At 50.6% G+C, this 23,929-nt stretch overlaps 1 protein-coding gene across 1 annotated transcript in view; it reads left to right on the forward strand.

Moving 5' to 3' along the window:
- Positions 1–374: 374 nt before the first annotated feature.
- LOC142921823 (mutS protein homolog 4-like) overlaps positions 375–23,929 on the forward strand; it is a 33,185-nt gene continuing 9,630 nt past the window's right edge. Inside the window, exons 1-14 of the mRNA XM_076063160.1 lie at positions 375–622; positions 986–1,149; positions 2,514–2,777; positions 3,863–4,059; positions 6,293–6,400; positions 7,506–7,621; positions 8,159–8,332; positions 9,663–9,832; positions 10,964–11,031; positions 11,755–11,829; positions 15,271–15,335; positions 19,648–19,825; positions 20,722–20,850; positions 22,820–22,923. Of these exons, the coding sequence (XP_075919275.1) occupies positions 618–622; positions 986–1,149; positions 2,514–2,777; positions 3,863–4,059; positions 6,293–6,400; positions 7,506–7,621; positions 8,159–8,332; positions 9,663–9,832; positions 10,964–11,031; positions 11,755–11,829; positions 15,271–15,335; positions 19,648–19,825; positions 20,722–20,850; positions 22,820–22,923 (1,817 nt within the window). The 5' untranslated portion in view covers positions 375–617. The remainder of the gene's footprint in view (positions 623–985; positions 1,150–2,513; positions 2,778–3,862; positions 4,060–6,292; positions 6,401–7,505; positions 7,622–8,158; positions 8,333–9,662; positions 9,833–10,963; positions 11,032–11,754; positions 11,830–15,270; positions 15,336–19,647; positions 19,826–20,721; positions 20,851–22,819; positions 22,924–23,929) is intronic.

A 23,929-nucleotide genomic window follows, 5' to 3' on the forward strand; every position in this document is an offset into this window, starting at 1 on the left:
TTTGTGTGTGTGTGTGATGGCTGTGTGTATGTGATGTCTGTGTGTGTCTTGTGTGTGTCTGTGTGTGTGTGATGTCTGTGTGTGTCTTGTGTGATGTCTGTGTGTGTGTGTCTGTGTGTGTCTTGTGTGTGTGATGTCTGTGTGTGTGTGTGTCTTGTGTGTGTGTGTCTTGTGTGTTTGTGATGTCTGTGTGTGTCTTGTGTGTGTGTGTGTGTGATGGCTGTGTGCGTGTGATGTCTGTGTGTGTCTTGTGTGTGTCTGTGTGTGATGTGTGTGTGATGTCTGTCTGTGTGAGTCTTTTGTGTGTGTGTGTGATGTCTGTGTGTGTCTTGTGTGTGTCTGTGTGTGATGTCTGTGTGTGTATTGTGTGTGTGTGTGATGGCTGTGTGTGTGATGTCTGTGTGTGTCTTGTGTGTGTCTGTGTGTGTGTGATGTCTGTGTGTGTCTTGTGTGATGTGTGTGTGTGATGTCTGTGTGTGTGTCTTGTGTGTGTGATGTCTGTGTGTGTATGATATCTGTGTGTGTCTTGTGTGTGTGTGTGATGTCTGTGTGTGTCTTGTGTGTGTGTGTGATGTCTGTGTGTGTGTCTGACAGGTGATCCGCTCTTTTGAAATCGGATGAGGTAATCTCGCAGATCCTCATCGTCTGAGCAGCGTTAAGCCCCTCGCACAGATTTGAATATTCCCCAAGCTTCCTAATCACTGCCAGGCTCAGGCGTTAACATCTCCTAGCCACCGTGATGATGATGATGGTGGTGGTGGAACCCACGACCTCCTGCTGTATACCAGGCGAGGTAGTTAACATCACCTAGCCACCGTGATGATGATGATGGTGGTGGTGGAACCCACGACCTGCTGTATACCAGGCGAGGTAGTCAACATCTCCTAGCCACCGTGACGATGATGATGGTGGTGGAACACACGACCTCTTGCTGTATACCAGGTGAGGTAGTCAACATCTCGCTCACCCCCAGGCTTGGTTGCAGGATGTCCACGAAGGGTCCCAAGTACTCGTTTGGCCTACTGCTGGATTCTCCTCCCCGGCGCACAAAGACCAGAGCCAAGCTACACAGCACCACCGCCTCCACCTCCTCCGCCTCCTCGTCTTTGCTCAGCTCCACGCCCGCGGCACGCCACTCCAGGATGCAAGGTCGGAGAGAGTGCAGGAGGGCAATCAGCGGCGGAGCCAGGGGGCGGGGGGGGGGTCACAGGGTTAGACAATTGTCACCCCCGAAAAAAAATAAAAAATCGAAAAATCTGAAACATTGTGCGTGTAAGTGCACGACACTCGGTCCGGCGGACTTCGTGTAACTGCACCGTCAGAGCGTGTCGCCAAACCGATGGCGTCTGGTTCAACAAGCCTGACTCTCTAATCATCTTCTTTGGTTCTTTCGGTAAAGTCACCACCACGTAGAATGAGAATAAAATAATAAAATAAAACAATAAAATTCTCACGACGTTTCGGCCGCAACACAGGTGGCCTTCTTCAGGCCACCTGTCGTCCCAACAGGTCTGTCCCTTTAAACCTGAAGAAGGCCACTTGTGTTGTGGCCGAAACGTCGTGAGACTTTTATTGTTTTATTATTTTATTCTCATTCTACGTGGTGACTTTACCGCAAGAACCAAAGAAGGTGAATCCTTGCAGTCACGAAAGCTTTAAATCGAAATCTCTAATCATTTTTGAAGTTAACATTTGTTGAATGTCACCCCGGGCTGAAAATCCTGGCTCCGCCCCTGAGGGGGATGACGCCTCTCCGCGGATTATTTTGATGTTGATGAATTACCGTACTTTGGCTCCTCTTGCTCCTTATCCTTTGGTTCTTTCGGTGAGGTCACGTGGACTGCTCCTACGTCAGCTCCTACGTCGGCGGTCCACCTGCTGTGTTCGTTTCACACCTGGTGACAGTTGCTTGTGTCACGATCTAAATGTCGTGTTCCATTAAAATGTTTTTGTACCTACGTGAGTTTTTGCCGAAATAACTCAACAACACGAATTCCTGCGGTCATGGCAGTTTTAAGGAACAGATTGCATTTCGCTGCTCTCCGCTCCCTGCGGAGCGTTAAGGCTCCGACAAGCCCACGGCTTTCCATTCCGGGCACCGTTCTGTGATATTGCGTCGAGCGAATGTGTGGCCCTACGCAGCCTCTCCACCCCCCCCCCCCCTTTCGAAAATCAGCTCACACCCTCCGCTAGGGTCTTGTCAAAGGGGAGCACCGTTAATCCTGCCGAACAGGATTTTTGCAGAAGACCTCGCTGGGGTTGGTGGGCGGGAGACGAGAGGGAGGCGTCGTTCCTCGCCAGCTGTCGAAGTATGCAAGCTCTCTCGCTTCTGTTTTTGGTGAAGCCTCTCTCTTGAACGATGTCGGTCTTCTGGTGCCCGCGTCCACTGGGGACGCCATCGCGCTCCCCACGTGCCACGTTAGAACAGGGCCGAGAGCGTGAGGAGCCTCAAAGAAAACGGATCGCTTTAATTAAGTCTCCGTCCGCCGCCCCCCCGTTTCTCTTGTTCCCAGAGTCGGGTTGGGCCGACCGGAGCGGCAACGCCGACACCGCCACAACCACCAGCGGCGGCGGCAGGGCCTGCGGCGGCGGCCGTGGCGGCGGTGGTGGCGGTGGCGGCTGCGGTGATGCTCCCACCGTGGTGATGCCAGGCTTCTCCTCCTGGGCCCCGCGGGTGCCCCTCCCCGCTTCCCGGTTCCGTGCAGCGCCGGGCAGCTCGCGGCGGCAACGCCAGAGGCATGCGCCCGGCAGCAGCAGCAGGGCCACCACGTCCACCGGTAGACTCACACAGAGTCCCGTAGACTCACACAGAGACCCGTAGACTCACACAGAAACCCATAGACTCACACAGAGACCCGTAGACTCACACAGAAACCCATAGACTCACACAGAAACCCATAGACTCACACAGAGACCCGTAGACTCACACAGAGACCCATAGACTCACACAGAGACCCACAGACTCACACAGAAACCCATAGACTCACCACCCTTCATAGACTCACACAGAGACCCGTAGACTCGCACAGAGACCCATAGACTCACACAGAGACACATAGACTCACACAGAGACCCGTAAACTCACACAGAGACCCATAGACTCACACAGAGACCCATAGACTCACCACCCTTCATAGACTCACACAGAGACCCGTAGACTCGCACAGAGACCCATAGACTCACACAGAGACCCATAGACTCACACAGAAACCCATAGACTCACACAGATACCTGTAGACTCACACAGAGACCCATAGACTCACACAGAAACCCATAGACTCACACAGAGACCCACAGACTCACACAGAAACCCATAGACTCACCACCCTTCATAGACTCACACAGAGACCCGTAGACTCGCACAGAGACCCATAGACTCACACAGAGACACATAGACTCACACAGAGACCCGTAAACTCACACAGAGACCCATAGACTCACACAGAGACCCATAGACTCACCACCCTTCATAGACTCACACAGAGACCTGTAGACTCACACAGAGACCCATAGACTCACACAGAGACCCGTAGACTCACACAGAGACCCATAGACTCACACAGAGACCCGTAGAATCACACAGAGACCCATAGACTCACACAGAGACCCATAGACTGACACAAAAACCCATAGACTCAGACAGAGACCCGTAGACTCACACACAGAGACCCATAGACTCACACAGAGACCCGTAGACTCACACACAGAGACCCATAGACTCACACAGAGACCCGTAGACTCACACACAGAGCCCCGTAGACTCACACAGAGACCCGTAGACTCACACAGAGACCCGTAGACTCACCACCGTTCATCGACTCACGACAGGAGGCAGCACCCCGTCTCTTTTGTGGCCCCGCAGCGACCTCGTTCTCCACGACTGACGACGCCGACGCCGGCGACGACGACGAGGAGGAGGAGGTGGAGGCGAGGTCGGTGGTGGTGGCGTTGGCAGAGGGCCGAGGTATCGCTCGGGGCGAGGTCGGCCTGGCCAGCATCGACCTGCGCTGCCCCGAGCTGGTCCTGTGTCAGTTCCCCGACAGCCAGCCCTACGTCAAGGTCAGCCTCCTTCTCTCTCCGTGCATGAACATAAAGGCCCCCCCCCCCCCCGTGCAGTGCGTGTTATGAAGCGGGCCCTGAATTAAAAACTAAAACACGCACATTCTTCACCTGTGCGGTATAGCGATTGTCATTTTTGTCACTTGCCGTACGGCCGGATAATGCGACGCATCTCTAACCTAAGTTTGCTTGTGGCTGTGGTTGTTTTGATTTAAAGCTTTCGTGACTGCAGTAATTAATATTCCTAGCTCTTTCGGTAAAGTCGCGTTGAAGGGAAACAATAAAATAATAAAATATATATAAAACAATAAAAATTCTCACGACGTTTCGACCATAACACAAACAGTCGTCATCAGGTGTGTCGGTTTGCATTTATGTATTTATTTTTAAACGGTGCATTTATTTATTTATAAAACGTTAGCACCACGGGCAGCGATTTGACAGTTTATTTAGAAGGACGAGTCCATCTATGTTCTGAAAAGAGGAGGGGGGAGACGAAAAATTAATGTATGCTGTCTAAATGCCACCGTAAGCGTGAACAATCAATTAAGACCTGAAATGGTTTATCAAATCCTTCCAATGATTGCTAAGCCAGAATCCATCTTCTCGGTTTAAATTGTCTCTGTGCTTATTATTTTATTATTTCCCTTTAACGTGACTTTACCGAAAGAGCTAAGAATATGAACCACTGCAGTCACGGAAGCTTTAAGTCAAAATTTGATGCTTTTCTTGCTCGTGTTTTTGTTGGTTTGTTGCGGTTGCACTCCGATTCAAGAGCCGGATGGCTCACAGGACTATACCCAAAATAAACTGAAAACTGAAACTGAACCTTCAACACACTCTGCCGTTCGTAAAAGCTGAAGGGCGGTTTCGTACTCTGGTAAGAGAGCGGAATCACCGAACCGGAATTGATCGCTTGAAAGCGTTTAGCGCAGGGCCCTTGAAAGTGCGGGGCCCCGTAGCCACGTAAGTAGCTACGTGCCAATGTGTGCGTGTCGTTATTCTGACGGTATGCAGTATATATACATTGACAGGTTAGGTTAGTCTTAAACTATTAAACACTAGTTTTTTTTATTTTACCTTACCTCATGCACCTAGCTTGGCACAGCAGTCAACCCACTGCACCTGTGTCTGTCCCGTGACCTCCTCCTGGTGCACCTAGCCTGGCACAGCAGTCAACCCACTGCACCTGGGTCTGTCCCGTGACCTCCTCCTGGTGCACCTAGCCTGGCACAGCAGTCATCCCACTGCACCTGGGTCTGTCCCGTGACCTCCTCCTGGTGCACCTAGCCTGGCACAGGAGTCAACGCACTGCACCTAGGTCTGTCCCGTGACCTCCTCCTGGTGCACCTAGCCTGGCACAGGAGTCAACGCACTGCACCTGGGTCTGTCCCGTGACCTCCTCCTGGTGCACCTAGCCTGGCACAGCAGTCAACCCACTGCACCTGGGTCTGTCCCGTGACCTCCTCCTGGTGCACCTAGCCTGGCACAGCAGTCAACCCACTGCACCTGGGTCTGTCCCGTGACCTCCTCCTGGTGCACCTAGCCTGGCACAGGAGTCAACGCACTGCACCTGGGTCTGTCCCGTGAGCTCCTCCTGGTGCACCTAGCCTGGCACAGCAGTCAACCCACTGCACCTGGGTCTGTCCCGTGACCTCCTCCTGGTGCACCTAGCCTGGCACAGCAGTCAATCCACTGCACCTAGGTCTGTCCCGTGACCTCCTGCTGGTGCACCTAGCCTGGCACAGGAGTCAACGCACTGCACCTGGATCTGTCCCGTGACCTCCTCCTGGTGCACCTAGCCTGGCACAGGAGTCAACGCACTGCACCTGGGTCTGTCCCGTGACCTCCTCCTGGTGCACCTAGCCTGGCACAGCAGTCAACCCACTGCACCTGGGTCTGTCCCGTGACCTCCTCCTGGTGCACCTAGCCTGGCACAGCAGTCAACCCACTGCACCTGGGCCTGTCCCGTGACCTCCTCCTGGTGCACCTAGCCTGGCACAGCAGTCAACCCACTGCACCTGGGCCTGTCCCGTGACCTCCTCCTGGTGCACCTAGCCTGGCACAGCAGTCAACCCACTGCACCTGGGTCTGTCCCGTGACCTCCTCCTGGTGCACCTAGCCTGGCACAGCAGTCAACCCACTGCACCTGGGTCTGTCCCGTGACTTCCTCCTGCTGCACCTCAGCCTGTTGTTCTCGTTGCTGGCGCTGCTGCTGCTGCTGCTTGTTCAGGCGATCACCAAGCTGCAGGTGCTACGCCCACTGGAGGTGGTGATGCCCCACACGGCCTGCAACCCAAACGCCAGCAAAATGTTCACCCTGCTGAGGGACTACTTCCCTGTGAGCACGCACGGACGGCATCGCCACTACTCACCACGCGGAGACTCCTAGACTCATCACACAGAGACTCCTAGACTCATCACACAGAGAGCCATAGACTCATCACACAGAGACCCATAGACTCATCACACAGAGAGCCATAGACTCATCACACAGAGACCCATAGACTCATCACACAGAGACCCATAGACTCATCACACAGAGACCTATAGACTCAGCACACGGAGACTCCTAGACTCATCACGCAGAGACCCATAGACTCATCACATACAGACCCATAGACTCATCACACAGAGACCCATAGACTCATCACACAGAGAGCCATAGACTCACCACACAGAGACCCATAGACTCACCACACAGAGACCCATAGACTCATCACGCAGAGACCCATAGACTCATCACACAGAGAGCCATAGACTCACCACACAGAGACCCATAGACTCACCACACAGGGACCCATAGACTCATCACGCAGAGACCCATAGACTCATCACAAAGAGACCTATAGACTCATCACACAGAGACCCATAGACTCATCACACAGAGAGCCATAGACTCATCACATAGAGACTCCTAGACTCACCACACAGAGACCCATAGACTCACCACACAGAGACCCATAGACTCACCACATAGAGTCCCATAGACTCACCACGCAGAGACCCATAGACTCATCACATACAGACCCATAGACTCACCACACAGAGACCCACAGACGCATCACACAGAGACCCATAGACTCACCACGCAGAGACCCATAGACTCATCACATACAGACCTATAGACTCACCACACAGAGACCCACAGACCACACAGAGACCTATAGACTCATCACGCAGAGACCCATAGACTCATCACGCAGAGACCCATAGACTCATCACACAGAGACCCATAGACTCATCACACAGAGACCCACAGACTCATCACACAGAGACCCATAGACTCATCACATAGAGACCCATAGACTCATCACACAGAGACCCACAGACTCACCACACAGAGACCCATAGACTCACCACACAGAGACCGATAGACTCATCACACAGAGACCCACAGACGCACCACAGTGGGTGCTGCCACCTCGTGGTGAGTGCGTGTGCAGGAGGCCCACGTGACCACGGTGCTGAGGAAATACTTCAACGAGGAGCGGGGCATGGACGCCGTGCGAAGGCTCTGCGTGCCCCACATGGCCACCGTGCTCATGGACGTGCAGGGGAAGTGAGTGGGTGTGTGTGGGTGAGTGTGGGTGAGTGGGTGGGTGAGTGAGTGTGTGGGTCTATGGGTGTGTGTGTGGGTGGGTGAGTGGGTGGGTGAGTGGGTGAGTGAGTGTGTGGGTGAGTGTGTGGGTATGTGGGTGAGTGGGTGAGTTTGTGGGTGATTGTGTGGGTGAGTGTGTGGGTGAGTGTGTGGGTGAGTGTGTGGGTGAGTGTGTGGGTCTATGGGTGAGTGTGTGGGTGAGTGGGTGAGGAGCTCACCGGTGAGCTCCTCCGGCAGGTAAGGCTGCGTTGGCTGGGCCATGTAGCCCGCATGCCCAGCCACCGCATGCCCAAACAGCTTTTGTTCGGCCGCATCGAGGGGGCTAAACGGGCACGGTACGGGCTAGAGAAGAGATGGAGTGGTTAGGGTTAGGGTTACCCACTCACTCACCCACCCACCCATCCACTCACCCATCCACTCATCCACCCACTCACCCATCCACTCACCCACCCCCCTCTCACCCTCCCACTCACCCTCGCCCCTGCCCACCACCCCCAGATACTACTGCCTGGCTTCGCTGGCGGCGCTGCTGCAGTATGTGGAGTTCATCCAGGGCGTGGTGCTCGCCCCGGCCTCCGTGCGCGTCTCCTTCTGCGGCAGTGAGCGCACCGCCATGATCGACGGCACCACGGCCGCCAACCTGGAGCTGCTGCGCAACTCCCACGACCCTCGGTAGACGATGCCTCCTCCTCCCTCGCTAGCGGGGATAGCCACTCCCCCTTCTGTGTGTTGGTGTGTGTGTGTTGGTGTGTGTGTTGGTGTGTGTGGTGTGTGTGTGTGGGTGTTGGTGTGGTGTGGGTGTGTGGGTGTGTGGGTGTGTGTGGTGTGTGTGGTTGTGTGTGGAGCCAGGAGATTGAATATCTACCCTCGGGGCTCCTCCAGAAACAACGAAAAACCACTACGGGTGGCCACGTGGAATGTTCGAACGCTCACTGCGGAGGAGAGCCTGCCACTCCTCTGTCGGGAGCTGGACCGGTACCGCCTGGATCTATGTGGCATTCAGGAGGTCCGGTGGACCGGCTCTGGCTCCTGCCACCATGAGGGGTGGACAGTCCTCTACTCGGGGCAGCAAAGTGCCAAACAACAGGGAGTGGTTCTTCTTTTGAACAAAAGAATGAAGGGGGCGTGGGAGCGTGGCGGTGAGGTGTGGGAAGCTGTAAGCCCCAGGCTACTTTGGGCTCGCCTTCCCATCAACCCGAGGCGAGGAATGGTGGTCGTGGTTACTTATGCCCCCACCGAAGATGAACATCCGTGGAGGGATGCAGGCAAAGCCGATGAGTCAGATGCCTTCTATGACCTCCTGTCACAGGTGCTGGCTAAAGTGGCCCCTCGGGATAGAGTGGCCCCTCGGATAGGTCATGCAACCCGCATGCCCAGCCACCGCATGCCGAAACAGCTTTTGTTCGGCTGGATTGAGGGGGCTAAACGGGTGCGGCACGGGCTAGAGAAGAGATGGAGTGATGTGGTACAGGAGGACGTGGAGCTGAGTGGACTTGCCGATGACTGGTACCAGCGGTGTCAAGATCGGCCTCTGTGTAGGAGGCTCGTGAAGGACGCTACTGGGCAGTTGGAGGCAGTCGGCCTCCAACAACAATGGAGGGCGGAGGAGCGACGCTCACAACAACGAGCGGAGCGCCGGGTGGCTAAAGCACAGCAGGTTGCCACAGTAGGGGGCACAGGTGGTGCATCAGCCAGTCATCTCAGTCAGTCGACCTGTGGCACCTGGGTCTGCCCCGTGACCTCCTGCCAGCGGGTGTTCAACACTTCACGTGGCCTCAGGGTGCACATAGCCTGGCACAAGCGTCGTGGTGATGTCACCGCCACTTAGTGGCGAATGGCGGTTGTTGTTGTTTTGTGGTTTGTGTTGGTGTGTGTGTGTTAGTGTGTGTGTTGGTGTGTGTTGGTGTGTGTGGGGGTGTGTGTTGGTGTGTGTGTGTGTGTGACCCTCCTCCACCCGTGTGTGTGCGTGTGTGTGTGTGTGTGCGTGCGAGCGTGCACCCAGGAGCTCCCACTCGCTATTCGGGGTGCTCAACTACACGAGGACGCGTGGAGGAGCGCGCCGGCTCAGAGCCAACATCCACGAGCCGCTGGTGGACGAAGAGACGCTCAGAGGCCGTCTCGACTGTGTGGATGAGCTGATGCAGGAAGACAACTTCTATAGAGTGCAGGCCGGTGGGTGGGTGGGTTGGTGGGTGGGTGGCTGAGTGGGTGGGTGGGTATGTGGGTGGGCGGGTGAGTGGGTGCGTGAGTGGGTGAGTGAGTGCGTGAGTGGGTGAGTGAGTGGGTGGGTGGGTGAGTGGGTGAGTGAGTGGTTGCGTGGGTGGGTGAGTGGGTATGTGGGTGGGTGAGTGGGTGGGTGGGTGATGGGGCAGTTGTGGAGCGAGTGGAGAGTTTCCCATACCTGGGCAGTGCGCTCATGACCGGCTCCGGTTTAACAGCAAAGATCGCACTCCGAATCAGTCGAGCGGCAATGTCTTTTCATCGGTTGCGTAACGCTGTGTGGAAGTTACCTGGTCTGTCGCTCCGCACGAAGCTTCGGGTCTTCCCTCCCTTCTCTACGCTTGTGAAACGTGGACCCCCCAAATGGAACATCTTCGCCGGTTAGAAATATTTAGGCTGGCCTGCCTACGATCAATCCTGGGTTTAACCAGGCTGGATTGTGTAAGGAGCTCACAAATCCTCGAAAAATCTGGACAAAGTCCCATCGGTGAGCTCCTCCGGCAGGCAAGACTGCGTTGGCTGGGCCATGTAGCCCGCATGCCCAATCACCACATGCCCAAACAGATTTTGTTCGGCCGGATCGAGGGGGCTAAACGGATGCTGCTTGTGCTAGATAAGAGATGGAGTGATGTGGTACAGGAGGACGTGGAGCTGAGTGGACTTGCCGATGACTGGTACCAGCGGTGTCAAGATCGGCCTCTGTGGAGGAGGCTCGTGAAGGACGCTACTGGGCAGTTGGAGGCAGTCGCCCTCCAACAACAACGGAGGGCGGAGGAGCGACGCTCACAACAATGAGCGGAGCGCCGGGTGGCTAAAGCACAGCAGGTTGGCACAGTAGGGGGCACAGGTGGTGCATCAGCCAGTCATCTCAGTCAGTCGACCCGTGGCACCTGGGTTTGCCCCGTGACCTCCTGCCGGTGGGCGTTCGACACTTCACGTGGCCTCAAGGTGCACATGGCCTGGCACAAGCGTCGTGGTGACGTCACCGCCACTTAGTGGCGAATGGCGGTTGTTGTTGTTGTGTATGTCTGTGTGTGTGTGTCTGTGTGTATATGTGTGATGTCTGTGTGTATGTGTGTGCAGCTATCAGTCAGTTTCTGGATGTAGACCACCTGCTCTCAATGCTGATTCAAATCCCTAAGACAGAGACGGTGAGATGATCACTTTAATCATCATCAGCATCACCTCGCTCAGCACCACACAGTACCCCTTCATCACGTTAAACAGGGGTGGGGAACGTCCAGCCTCTGGCCCTGCCAAGGCAACCGCAGGCGGGACTCGAAATTCAATAAATCTAGGTAGAGCAATCCTGGAAGAGCAGTTGTGAGTAGCAACAACATCGTCAATACCGGCTAACATCACCAAACGCCTCGCCAAAGAGAAGCAGTTCCAGGCCATCACATTAGGGGCGAGTTAATTAAACGTTTGACCAGATATAACGGGCTAATTTTTAAGTTGATCAATTTTGTATGGCCCGCGAATGATGTTGTAAATATCCAAATGGCCCTTGGTAGAAAAAAGGTTCCCCACCCGTGATGTAGAGAGAGAGGCTATTTAGTGATCTATTTATTTGTCTATATTTATCTCTACATGTATCTATGTATATTCGGTAAAGTCACGTAGAAGGGAAATAATATAAATATAAAAGAATAACATTTTCTTGCTGTGGTTTTCACACCTTGATGATGATTGCTCGTGTTGCAGTCGAAACTTCGTGATAATTTTATTGTTTTATATTTTTATTATTTTATAGTTTCCCTTTCTACGTGGTGACTTTACCGAAAGAACCAAGAATATTAATCCCTGCAGTCACGAAAGCTTTAAATCAAAATGTATCTATCTATGTATCTGTCTATCCATCTACCCTGTTCCAGTTGAGAACTGCTGAGTCTAAGATCAACTACGCCATCCACCTCAAGCATGTCCTGGAGTTGGTGTCTCCACTGCAGGTTACATCGCCTGCCCAAGATCACTGTCATCACTAATTATTGTTCATCGCTATGATCACTAGTTATCATTAATCACTGTCATCACTAATTATTGTTAATCACTATCATCACTAATTATTGTTAATCACTATCATCACTAATTATTGTTAATCACTATCATCGCTAATTATTGTTGATCACTGTCATCACTAATTATTATTGATCACTGTCATCACTAATTATTGTTGATCACCCATCATCACTAATTATCGCTAATCACTATCATCACTAATTATTGTTAATCACTATCATCACTAATTATTGTTAATCACTATCATCACTAATTATTATTAATCACTATCATCACTAATTATTGTTAATCACTATCATCACAAATTATTATTCATCACTGTCATCACTAATTATTGTTAATCACTATCATCACCAATTATTATTAATCACTATCATCACTAATTATTGTTAATCACTATCATCACTAATTATTGTTAATCACTATCATCACTAATTATTGTTAATCACTATCATTACTAATTATTGTTGATCACTATCATCACGAATTATTATTAATCACTATCATCCCTAATTATTATTGATCACTGTCATCACTAATTATTGTTAATCACTATCATCACTAATTATTATTAATCAATATCATCACTAATCGTTAATCACTGTCATCACAAATTATTATTAATCACTATCATCACTAATTATTATTAATCACTGTCATCATTAATTATTGTTAATCACTATCATCACTAATTATTGTTAATCACTGTCATCACTAATTATCGTTAATCACTATCATCACTAATTATCATTAATCACTATCATCACTAATGATTGTTAATCACTATCATCACTAATTATTATTGATCACTATCACCACTAATTATTGTTGATCACTATCATCACTAATTATCATTAATCACTATCATCACTAATTATTGTTAATCACTATCATCACTAATTATTATTGATCACTGTCATCACTAATTATTGTTGATCACCATCATCACTAATTATTATTAATCACTATCATCACTAATTATTGTTGATCACCATCATCACTAATTATTATTAATCACTATCATCACTAATTATTATTAATCACTATCATCACTAATTATTGTTAATCAATATCATCACTAATTATTATTAATCACTATCATCACTAATTATTGTTAATCACTATCATCACTAATTATTGTTAATCACTATCATCACTAATTATTGTTGATCACTGTCATCACTAATTATTGTTGATCACTATCATCACTAATTATTATTGATCACTGTCATCACTAATTATTGTTAATCACTATCATCACTAATTATTGTTAATCACTATCATCACTAATTATTGTTAATCACTATCATCACTAATTATTATTAATCACTATCATCACTAATTATTGTTAATCACTATCATCACAAATTATTATTGATCACTGTCATCACTAATTATTGTTAATCACTATCATCACTAATTATTGTTAATCACTATCATCCCTAATTATTATTGATCACTGTCATCACTAATTATTGTTAATCACTATCATCACTAATTATTGTTAATCACTATCATCACTAATTATTGTTAATCACTATCATCACTAATTATTGTTAATCACTATCATTACTAATTATTGTTGATCACTATCATCACGAATTATTATTAATCACTATCATCCCTAATTATTATTGATCACTGTCATCACTAATTATTGTTAATCACTATCATCACTAATTATTATTAATCAATATCATCACTAATCGTTAATCACTGTCATCACAAATTATTATTAATCACTATCATCACTAATTATTATTAATCACTGTCATCATTAATTATTGTTAATCACTATCATCACTAATTATTGTTAATCACTGTCATCACTAATTATCGTTACTCACTATCATCACTAATTATCATTAATCACTATCATCACTAATGATTGTTAATCACTATCATCACTAATTATTATTGATCACTATCACCACTAATTATTGTTGATCACTATCATCACTAATTATCATTAATCACTATCATCACTAATTATTGTTAATCACTATCATCACTAATTATTATTGATCACTGTCATCACTAATTATTGTTGATCACCATCATCACTAATTATTATTAATCACTATCATCACTAATTATTGTTGATCACCATCATCACTAATTATTATTAATCACTATCATCACTAATTATTATTAATCACTATCATCACTAATTATTGTTAATCAATATCATCACTAATTATTATTAATCACTATCATCACTAATTATTGTTAATCACTATCATCACTAATTATTGTTAATCACTATCATCACTAATTATTGTTGATCACTGTCATCACTAATTATTGTTGATCACTATCATCACTAATTATTATTGATCACTGTCATCACTAATTATTGTTAATCACTATCATCACTAATTATTGTTAATCACTATCATCACTAATTATTGTTAATCACTATCATCACTAATTATTGTTAATCACTATCATCACTAATTATTGTTAATCACTATCATCACTAATTATTATTAATCACTGTCATCACTAATTATCGTTAATCCCTATCATCACTATCATCACTATCATTATCATTAAGCTGCCACTGGGGGTGCCCCTGGCAACAGCAGACTCACACACAGAGACAGCTGCCACTGGGGGTGCCCCTAAGCCACAGCAGACTCACACACAGAGACAGCTGCCACTGGGGGTGCCCCTAGGCAGCAGCAGACTCACACACAGAGACAGCTGCCACTGGGGGTGCCCCTAGGCCACAGCAGACTCACACACAGAGACAGCTGCCACTGGGGGTGCCCCTAGGCAACGGCAGACTCACACACAGAGACAGCTGCCACTGGGGGTGCCTCCACAACACCCACAGGTAGGGTGAGTGGCAGGTGAGGTGAGTGGTGAGGTGAGGGGTTGGTGAGGGGTGGGTGAGTGTTGAGTGAAGGGTGAGGTGAGTTGAGTGGTGAGGTGGTGCGTGGTGAGTTGGGTGGTGAGGTGGTGCGTGGTGAGTTGGGTGGTGATGTGAGTGGTGAGGTGGTGCGTGGTGAGTTGGGTGGTGAGGTGAGTGGTGAGGTGAGTAGTGAGGTGAGTGGTGAGGTGGGTGGTGAGGTGAGTGGTGAGGTGAGTGGTGAGGTGAGTGGTGAGGTGCGTGGTGAGGTGAGTGGTGAGGTGGGTGGTGAGGTGAGTGGTGAGGTGGTGCGTGGTGAGGTGGGTGGTGGGGTGAGTGGTGAGGTGGTGAGTGGTGAGGTGGTGAGTGGTGAGGTGGTGAGTGGTGAGGTGAGGGGTTGGTGAGGGGTGGGTGAGTGTTGAGTGAAGGGTGAGGTGAGTTGAGTGGTGAGGTGGTGAGTGGTGAGTGACAGGTGCAGGTGTCACCCTCACCTATCTCTCCCCTGCTGTGTTCCCAGCGAGCGCTTAGCCCCTGCAAGACTCCACTGCTGACAGCCTACCAGAGCTCCCTGTTGGACTGCAGGTGACGAGGAGACCAGGCTGGTGGTGGTGGTGGGGGTGGTGGTGGTGGTGATGGTGGTGACTGTGGTGACGGTGGTGGGGGTGTGGGTGGTGGTGGGGGTGGTGGTGGTTTGTGATGGTGGTGGAGGAAGAGGTGGTGGTGGTGGTGTGGGTGGGGGTGGTGGAGGAGGTGGTGGTGATGGTGGGGGTGGTGACAGTGGTGGTGGTGGTGGGGGTGGAGGTGGGGGTGGTGGTGTGGGTGGTGGTGGGGGTGGTGGTGGTGGTGGGGGTGATGGTGGTGACGGTGGTAGTGGTGGTGCTGGTGGTGGGGGTGGTGGTGGGGGTGGTGGTGACGGTGGTGACGGTGGTGATGGTGGTGGTAGTGGGGGTGGTGGTGTGGGTGGTGGTGGGGGTGGTGGTGGTGGTGGGGGTGATGGTGGTGACGGTGGTAGTGGTGGTGCTGGTGGTGGGGGTGGTGGTGGGGGTGGTGGTGACGGTGGTGACGGTGGTGACGGTGGTGGTAGTGGGGGTGGTGGTGTGGGTGGTGGTGGGGGTGGTGGTGATGGTGGTGGTGGTGACGGTAGTGAGGGTGATGGTGGTGATGGTGGGGGTTGTGACGGTGGCAAAAACAACCCCCTACCTCCTCTTTGGTGCTGGATGGCAACGCTGTGGTGGGCAGTGCCATGGGGGGAGGTGCCTATTTAGATTTTTGGCTTTTCCCTTCATGACGTTTGTAGCCACCACAGCGGCCAATTGGGGGCTCTGGATGGGTGCGAGGGGCTGGTAACCCATCCACGTTCAATTAATTATCACCAAACCATGAATGAAAAATGTAATTAATAAGCTTGTGCCGGAGGCCCCGGGGGGATAGGCATCTATGACGTCTCCTGGCCAAACACTATTTGGCGGAGTCAGGAGACTGAATCCTTCCCCTCGGGGCTCCTCCTTTAACAACGAAAAGCCACTACGGATGGCCTCGTAGAATGTTCGAATGCTCACTGCGGAGGAGAGGTTGCCACTTCTCTGTTGGGAGCTGGACCGGTACCGCCTGGATCTCTGTTGTAATCAGGAGGTCCGGTGGACCGGCTCTGGCTCCTGCCACCGTGAGGGGTGGACAGTCTTCTACTCAGGGGAGGAGACTGCCAAACAACAGGGAGTGGCTCTTCTTCTAAACAAAAGAATGAAGGGGGCGTGGGAGCGTGGCGGTAAGGTGTGGGAAGCTGTAGTCCCCAGGCTACTTTGGGCTCGCCTTCCCATCAACCAGAGGTGAGGAGTAGTGGTCGTGGTTACTTATGCCCCCACCGAAGATGAACATCCGTGGAGGGATGTAGGCAAGGCCGATGAGTCAGATGCCTCCTATAACCTCCTGTCACAGGTGCTAGCTAAAGTGGACCCTCCGGATAGAGTCATCTTGTTGGGTGACTTCAATGCCCGAGTTGGTCATGATGCTGGCACCTGGTCTGGAGTGATTGGAAGGCATGAGCCAGATCCGTTCAATAACAACGGCAGGAGGCAGCTAGATTTTTGTGCAGCCCATGGGCTTATAATTACCAACACGCTGTTCCGGCATCGGCGCATCCACACAACATCATGGATGCATGCCAGGTCTAAGCAAGGCCATCTACTGGATGTTATAGTGACGGAACAGCGGATGCGGGCCCATGTCCTTGACACCAGGACCTTCCGTGGTACTGATCTGCCCACTGACCATTGACTAGTCATCTGTAAGATGCGCCTGCCATTCTTCCACTCCGGTAGTGGGTGTACACCCAGGACCCCATTCAAACTCATAGTGGCCTGGTCTCAGTGCGGCTGGGGTTGGCATCGTCCCCCACTCCTCCTGATGTCGAGGGACAATGGGCGAGATTTAGGACTGTGGCTCATGCAGCTGCAATGGCTGCTTTGGGTACACGGTCCAGACCTCCCCAGAGACCTTGGCTGACAGAGGAGGTGTTCAGGCTGGCTGAGAAAAAGCGACAGGCCCACTCTCATAGCCTATAGCATCCCACGTCGGAGAATGAGGAGGCTTACCGCAACCTTCGCTCGGAGGTTTGGAGAGCCGTGAGGCGCTGCAAGGATGGGTGGTGGTCGCGGGTTGCTGAGGAGATGGAGTCTGCCTCAATGGCCCGCGATCACAAATCGCTCTTTAACTCCATAAAAAATATAACCAGCAGCGCCACACCTATTACCATCATTAGGGGAAAGAACAGTGATCCAATCTCCGACCCCGAGGAACAGGTTTGCATATCTGCTGAGCATTTCTGTGAGGTCCTGGGGGAGGGAAAATCCCTCAACCTGGAAAACATCGTGGGCCAAAGTGGGGATGACACTACTGAGGCTGCGGTGCCTCAAATATTGGAAGAAGTCACCCCCTGTGAGTAGCTGGCTGAGGTGCCATCTGTTGAGGAAGTACTGAAGGCGATCCAGAGTCTGAGACCAGGAAAGGCACCGGGCAGAGACGATCTCCCAAGCAAAATGCTGAGGGAGGGTGGCGTTTGTTCACAAACTGCCCTACATGACATCATAACAACAGTCTGGACCACTGGATGGGTTCCGCAGGATTGGAAGAATGCCCTGGTGGTCCCCCTCTTTGTAGTAAGGGGACCGCACAGACTGTAACAACTACAGGGGTATCTCACTCCTCAGTGTGCCGGGAAAGGTCCTGGCAAGGATTATTCAACATCGCCTTTCAAGGCACGCTTAGGAGAGGCATGCGGAACCCCAATGCGGTTTCAGGAAAAGGCGTTCCTGCAACATGTCATATTTTCTGTCTACAGTATAGTATAGGTGTAGGGAATTCCAACAAGACCTACATCTCCGCTTTATTGACCTGGTCAAGGCCTATGACACCATCAGTAGGCCTGGGCTCTGGGTTGTTCTTCGTGCTTTCGAAGTCCCTGACCCTCTGCTCATGATCATTAAGGACCTTCATGATAGTGAGCGGGCCCAGGCAAAACTACGTGGCCGGGAGTCGGAGCCATTCCCTGTACACCGTGGGGTGCGACAGGGATGTCCTCTGGCTCCCACATTATTAAACATCTATTTTGACCACGTAGTTCGTGAAGCCTTCAGTAGCTGTACCGGAGGAATTCCCATCTGGTACAGATAGAATGGGAGGCTGATCGATGCCCGGGTGCGGTCAAGGGATGGCTCCCGATTGTTCAACCATGTAATGTATGCCGATGATCTGGGAATTGCTGCTCACTCAGAGGAGGAGTTGGAGGCGCTGCTGCTGAACCTGGAGCTTGCCACTAAGAAGTGGAGCCTTACCCACTGAAACTAAGCACTTGCCTGGGTATTTTCTGCCATCGGACACTCCACCCCCACAACTTCCAATTGGTGATGGGATAGTTGTGGGGAGAGTGGAGAGTTACCCATACCTGGGCAGTGTGCTCATGACCGGCTCCGGTTTAACAGCACTCGGAATCGGTCAAGCGGCATTATATTTTCATCGGTTGCGTAACGCTGTGTGGAAGCTACCTGGTCTGTCGCTCCGCACTAAGCTTCAGGTCTTCTCGGCCACAGTCATTCCCTCCCTTCTCTATGCTTGTGAAACGTGGACCCCCCTAATGGAACATCTTTGCTGGTTAGAAACATTTAGGCTGGCCTGTCTACGATCCATCCTGGGTTTAACCAGGCTGGATTGTGTGAGGAGCTCACAAATCCTTGAAAGATCTGGACAAAGTCCCATCAGTGAGCTCCTCCGGCAGGCAACACTGCGTTGGCTGGGTCATGCAGCCCGCATGCCCAGCGATCACATGCCGAAACAGCTTTTGTTCAGCCGGATCAAGGGGGCTAGAGAAGAGATGGAGTGGTGTGGTACAGGAGGCACGGGCTAGAGAAGAGATGGAGTGATGTGGTACAGGAGGACGTGGAGCTGAGTGGACTTGCCGATGACTGGTACCATCGGTGTCAGGATCGGCCTCTGTGGAGGAGGCTCGTGAAGGACGCTACTGGGCAGTTGGAGGCAGTCGCCCTCCAACAACAACGGAGGGCGGAGGAGCGATGCTCACAACGAGCGGAGCGCCGGGTGGCTAAAGCACAGCGGGTTGGCACAGTAGGAGGCACAGGTGGTGCATCAGCCACTCATCTCACTCAGTCCCCCCCTGGCACCTGGGTCTGCCCCGTGACCTTCGTGCCAGCGTGCGTTCAACACTTCACGTGGCCTCGAAGTGCACATGGCCTGGCACAAGCGTCGTGGTGACGTCACCGCCACTTAGTGGTGAACGGCGGTTGCCGTCGTCGTTGTTGTTGTCGGCGACGGTGGCGGCGTCGATGGCGGTGGCGACACCACAACCCCCACCGCGTCTCCTCCCCCGCTGTCCCCGTGCCAGGTTCCCTGCGATCCTGGGCAAGCTGCGCACGGTGCTGACCGACGATTTGCCCTTCCGCAAGGGCAACCTCCTCTCGGCCAGGACACGGCGCTGCCACGTCGTGCGCCCCGGCCTCAACGGATTCCTGGACCTCGCTCGGCGCATCCTCTCCGAGGCCGTCGGAGACATCGAAGGCACGGCACGGCTGACCCACCCGTAGCCCTCCCCGGCCGTCTTTGTATCTCTCTCTTCCTCTCTCTCTCTCTACCGCCTGCTGCTGTACGTTTGGAGTTTGCGTGTCTCTCTCATCATCGTCATCATCACGGTGGCTGCGAGATGTCAACTACCTCGCCTGGTACGCAGGAGGTCGTGGGTTCCACCATCATCTCCCCCCCCCTCTCCTCCTTTCTCCCCCACTTTTCCCCCTCTCTCCCCTGCCCAATCTCTCTCTCTCAGAGACCAACAAACAGCTCTCCGTGATTCACAACCTGCCCACTCTCTCTCTCCCAGAGATCATCAAACAGCTCTCTGTGATTCACAACCTGCCCATTCTCTCTCTCCCAGAGATCATCAAACAGCTCTCCGAGATTCACAACCTGCCCATTCTCTCTCTCAGAGATCATCAAACAGCTCTCCGAGATTCACAACCTGCCCATTCTCTCTCTCAGAGATCATCAAACAGCTCTCCGAGATTCACAACCTGCCCATTCTCTCTCTCCCAGATATCATCAAACAGCTCTCCGAGATTCACAACCTGCCCATTCTCTCTCTCCCAGAGATCATCAAACAGCTCTCCGTGATTCACAACCTGCCCATTCTGTCTCTCAGAGATCATCAACCAGCTCTCCGTGATTCACAACCTGCCCATTCTCTCTCCCAGAGATCATCAAACAGCTCTCCGTGATTCACATCCTGCCCATTCTCTCAGAGATCATCAAACAGCTCTCCGTGATTCACAACCTGCCCATTCTCTCTCTCCCAGAGATCATCAAACAGCTCTCCGTGATTCACAACCTGCCCATTCTCTCTCTCCCAGAGATCATTAAACAGCTCTCCGAGATTCACAACCTGCCCATTCTCTCTCTCCCAGAGATCATCAAACAGCTCTCCGAGATTCACAACCTGCCCATGTCCATGAGCTACAGCGCCGTGCGTGGCTTTTACATCCAGACGTCCGCTCACTCCCTGCAGCCCGAACAGCGTCTGCCAGAGGTCTTCATCAAGGTCAACGCACAGAGACTCACAGATTCACCACACAGAGACTCATAGACTCATCACATAGAGACCCATAGACTCATCACACAAAGACCCATAGACTCATCACACAGAGACCCATAGACTCATCACACAGAGACCCATAGACTCATTGCACAGAGACCCATAGACTCATCGCACAGAGACCCACAGACTCACCACACAGAGACTCATAGACTCACACAGAGACCCATAGACTCATCACACAGAGACCCATAGACTCATCACACAGAGACCCAGAGACTCATCACACAGAGACCCATAGACTCACCACGCAGAGACCCATAAACTCATCACATAGAGACCCACAGACTCACCACGCAGAGACCCATAGACTCATCACACAGAGACTCAGACTCACCACTCATAGACTCACCACTCACAGACTCACCACTCATAGACCCAGAGTCTATGTGTGAGTCTATGTGTATAGGTGTGAGTCTGTGTCTAGGTGTGAGTCTATGTGTATAGGTGTGAGTCTGTGTCTATGTGTGAGTCTATGTGTCTAAGTGTGAGTCTGTGTCTATGTGTGAGTCTGTGTCTATGTGTGAGTCTATGTGTGAGTCTATGTGTCTAGGTGTGAGACTATGTGTGAGTCTGTGTCTACGTGTGAGTCTATGTGTCTAGGTGTGAGGCTATGTGTGAGTCTATGTGTCTACGTGTGGGTCTGTGTCTATGTGTGAGTCTATGTGTCTATGTGTGAGTCTATGTGTCTATGTGTGTGTCTATGTGTGAGTCTATGTGTCTACGTGTGAGTCTATGTGTGAGTCTATGAGTCTATGTTTGAGTCTATGTGTCTACGTGTGAGTCTATATGTGAGTATATGTGTGAGTCTATGTGTCTATGTGTGAGTCTATGTGTCTATATGTGGGTCTATGTGTTTATGTGTGAGTCTATGTGTATCTGTGTGTGAGTCTATGTGTGAGTCTATGTGTCTATGTGTGAGTCTATGTGTCTATGTGTGTGTCTACGTGTGAGTCTATGTGTGAGTCTATGTGTCTATGTGTGAGTCTATGAGTCTATGTGTGAGTCTATGTGTCTATGTGTGAGTCTATGTGTGAGTCTATGTGTGAGTCTATGTGTCTATGTATGAGTCTATGAGTCTATGTGTGCGTCTATGTGTCTATGTGTGAGTCTATGAGTCTATGTGTGAGTCTATGTGTCTATGTGTGAGTCTATGTGTGTGTCTATGTGTGAGTCTATGAGTCTATGTGTGAGTCTATGTGTCTATGTGTGAGTCTATGTGTGAGTCTATGTGTGAGTCTATGTGTCTATGTGTGAGTCTATGTGTTTATGTGTGAGTCTATGTGTGAGTCTATGTGTCTACGTGTGAGTCTCACCCCTCACCCCACCACTCACCACACCCCTCACTCACCCCTCACCACCCCTCACTCACCACTCACCACCCCTCACTCACCACTCACCACCCTCACTCACCACTCACCACACCCCTCACTCACCACTCACCACCCCTCACTCACCACTCACCACCCCTCACTCACCACTCACTCATCACTCACCACTCACCACCCCTCACTCACCACTCACCACCACTCACTCATCACTCACCACCCCCCACTCACCAATCACCACCACTCACCCCACCACTCACCACTCACCACCCTCACTCACCACTCACCACCCTCACTCACCACTCACCACCCCTCACTCACCACTCACCACCCCTCACTCACCACTCACCACCCCTCACTCACCACTCACCACCCTCACTCACCACTCACCACCCCTCACTCACCACTCACCACCCCTCACTCACCACTCACCACCCCTCACTCACCACTCACCACCCCTCACTCACCACTCACCACCCCTCACTCACCACTCACCACCCCTCACCACCCCTCACTCACCACTCACCACACCCCTCACTCACCACTCACCACCCCTCACTCACCACTCAACACCCCTCACTCACCAGGTGAGCAAACGTGGGAACCTTCTCAGCTACACCACCATGGACCTCATGAGGCTGAACTGCCGCAGCCAAGAGGCCGTGGAGGAGATCTACCTCATGTCCAACGTGTGAGGGAACACCCCTGCCCCAGGCAGAGTGTGGTGGACTAATCTCCATCTGTTCCTTGACTCACTGCCGCTTCTACCTGTGGGGGTTGCAGAGGAACCCCCTGGCTATGCCCTGCACTACTATACACTACACTATACACTACACTATACACTACACTACACACTACACTATACACTACACTATACACTACTATACACTACACTATACTACTATACACTACACTATACACTACATTATACACTACTATACACTACACTATACACTACACTATACATTACTATACACTACACTATACACTACACTATACACTACTATACACTACACTATACACTACACTATACACTACACTACACTATACACTACACTATACACTACACTACTATACACTACACTATACTCTACACTACTACACACTACAATATACACTGCAATATACACTACACTACTATACACTACACTATACACTACACTTCTATACACTACACTATACACTACACCATACACTACACTATACACTACACTACTATACACTACACTATACACTATACACTACAATATACACTACACTATACACTACACTATACACTACACTATACACTACTATACACTACACTATGCACTACACTATACACTATACACTACATTATACACTACTATACACTACACTATACACTACACTATACACTACACTATACACTACTGTACACTACTACACTACACTATACACTACACTATACATTACACTATGCACTACACTATACACTACTATACACTACACTATACATTACACTATGCACTACACTATACACTACTATACACTACTGCACACTACTACACTACACTATACACTACACTATACACTACACTATACACTACTATGCACTACACTATACACTACACTATACACTACACTCTACACTACACTATACCCTACATTATACTCTACTGTACACTACACTATGCACTACACTATACACTACACTATACACTACTGTACACTACACT

This window comes from Petromyzon marinus, unplaced genomic scaffold (assembly GCF_048934315.1).
Source record: "Petromyzon marinus isolate PM22_M1 ecotype Great Lakes invasive population unplaced genomic scaffold, UKy_Petmar_22M1.pri1.0 PM_G_Scaffold_9, whole genome shotgun sequence".
Taxonomy (NCBI): Eukaryota; Metazoa; Chordata; class Hyperoartia; order Petromyzontiformes; family Petromyzontidae; genus Petromyzon; species Petromyzon marinus.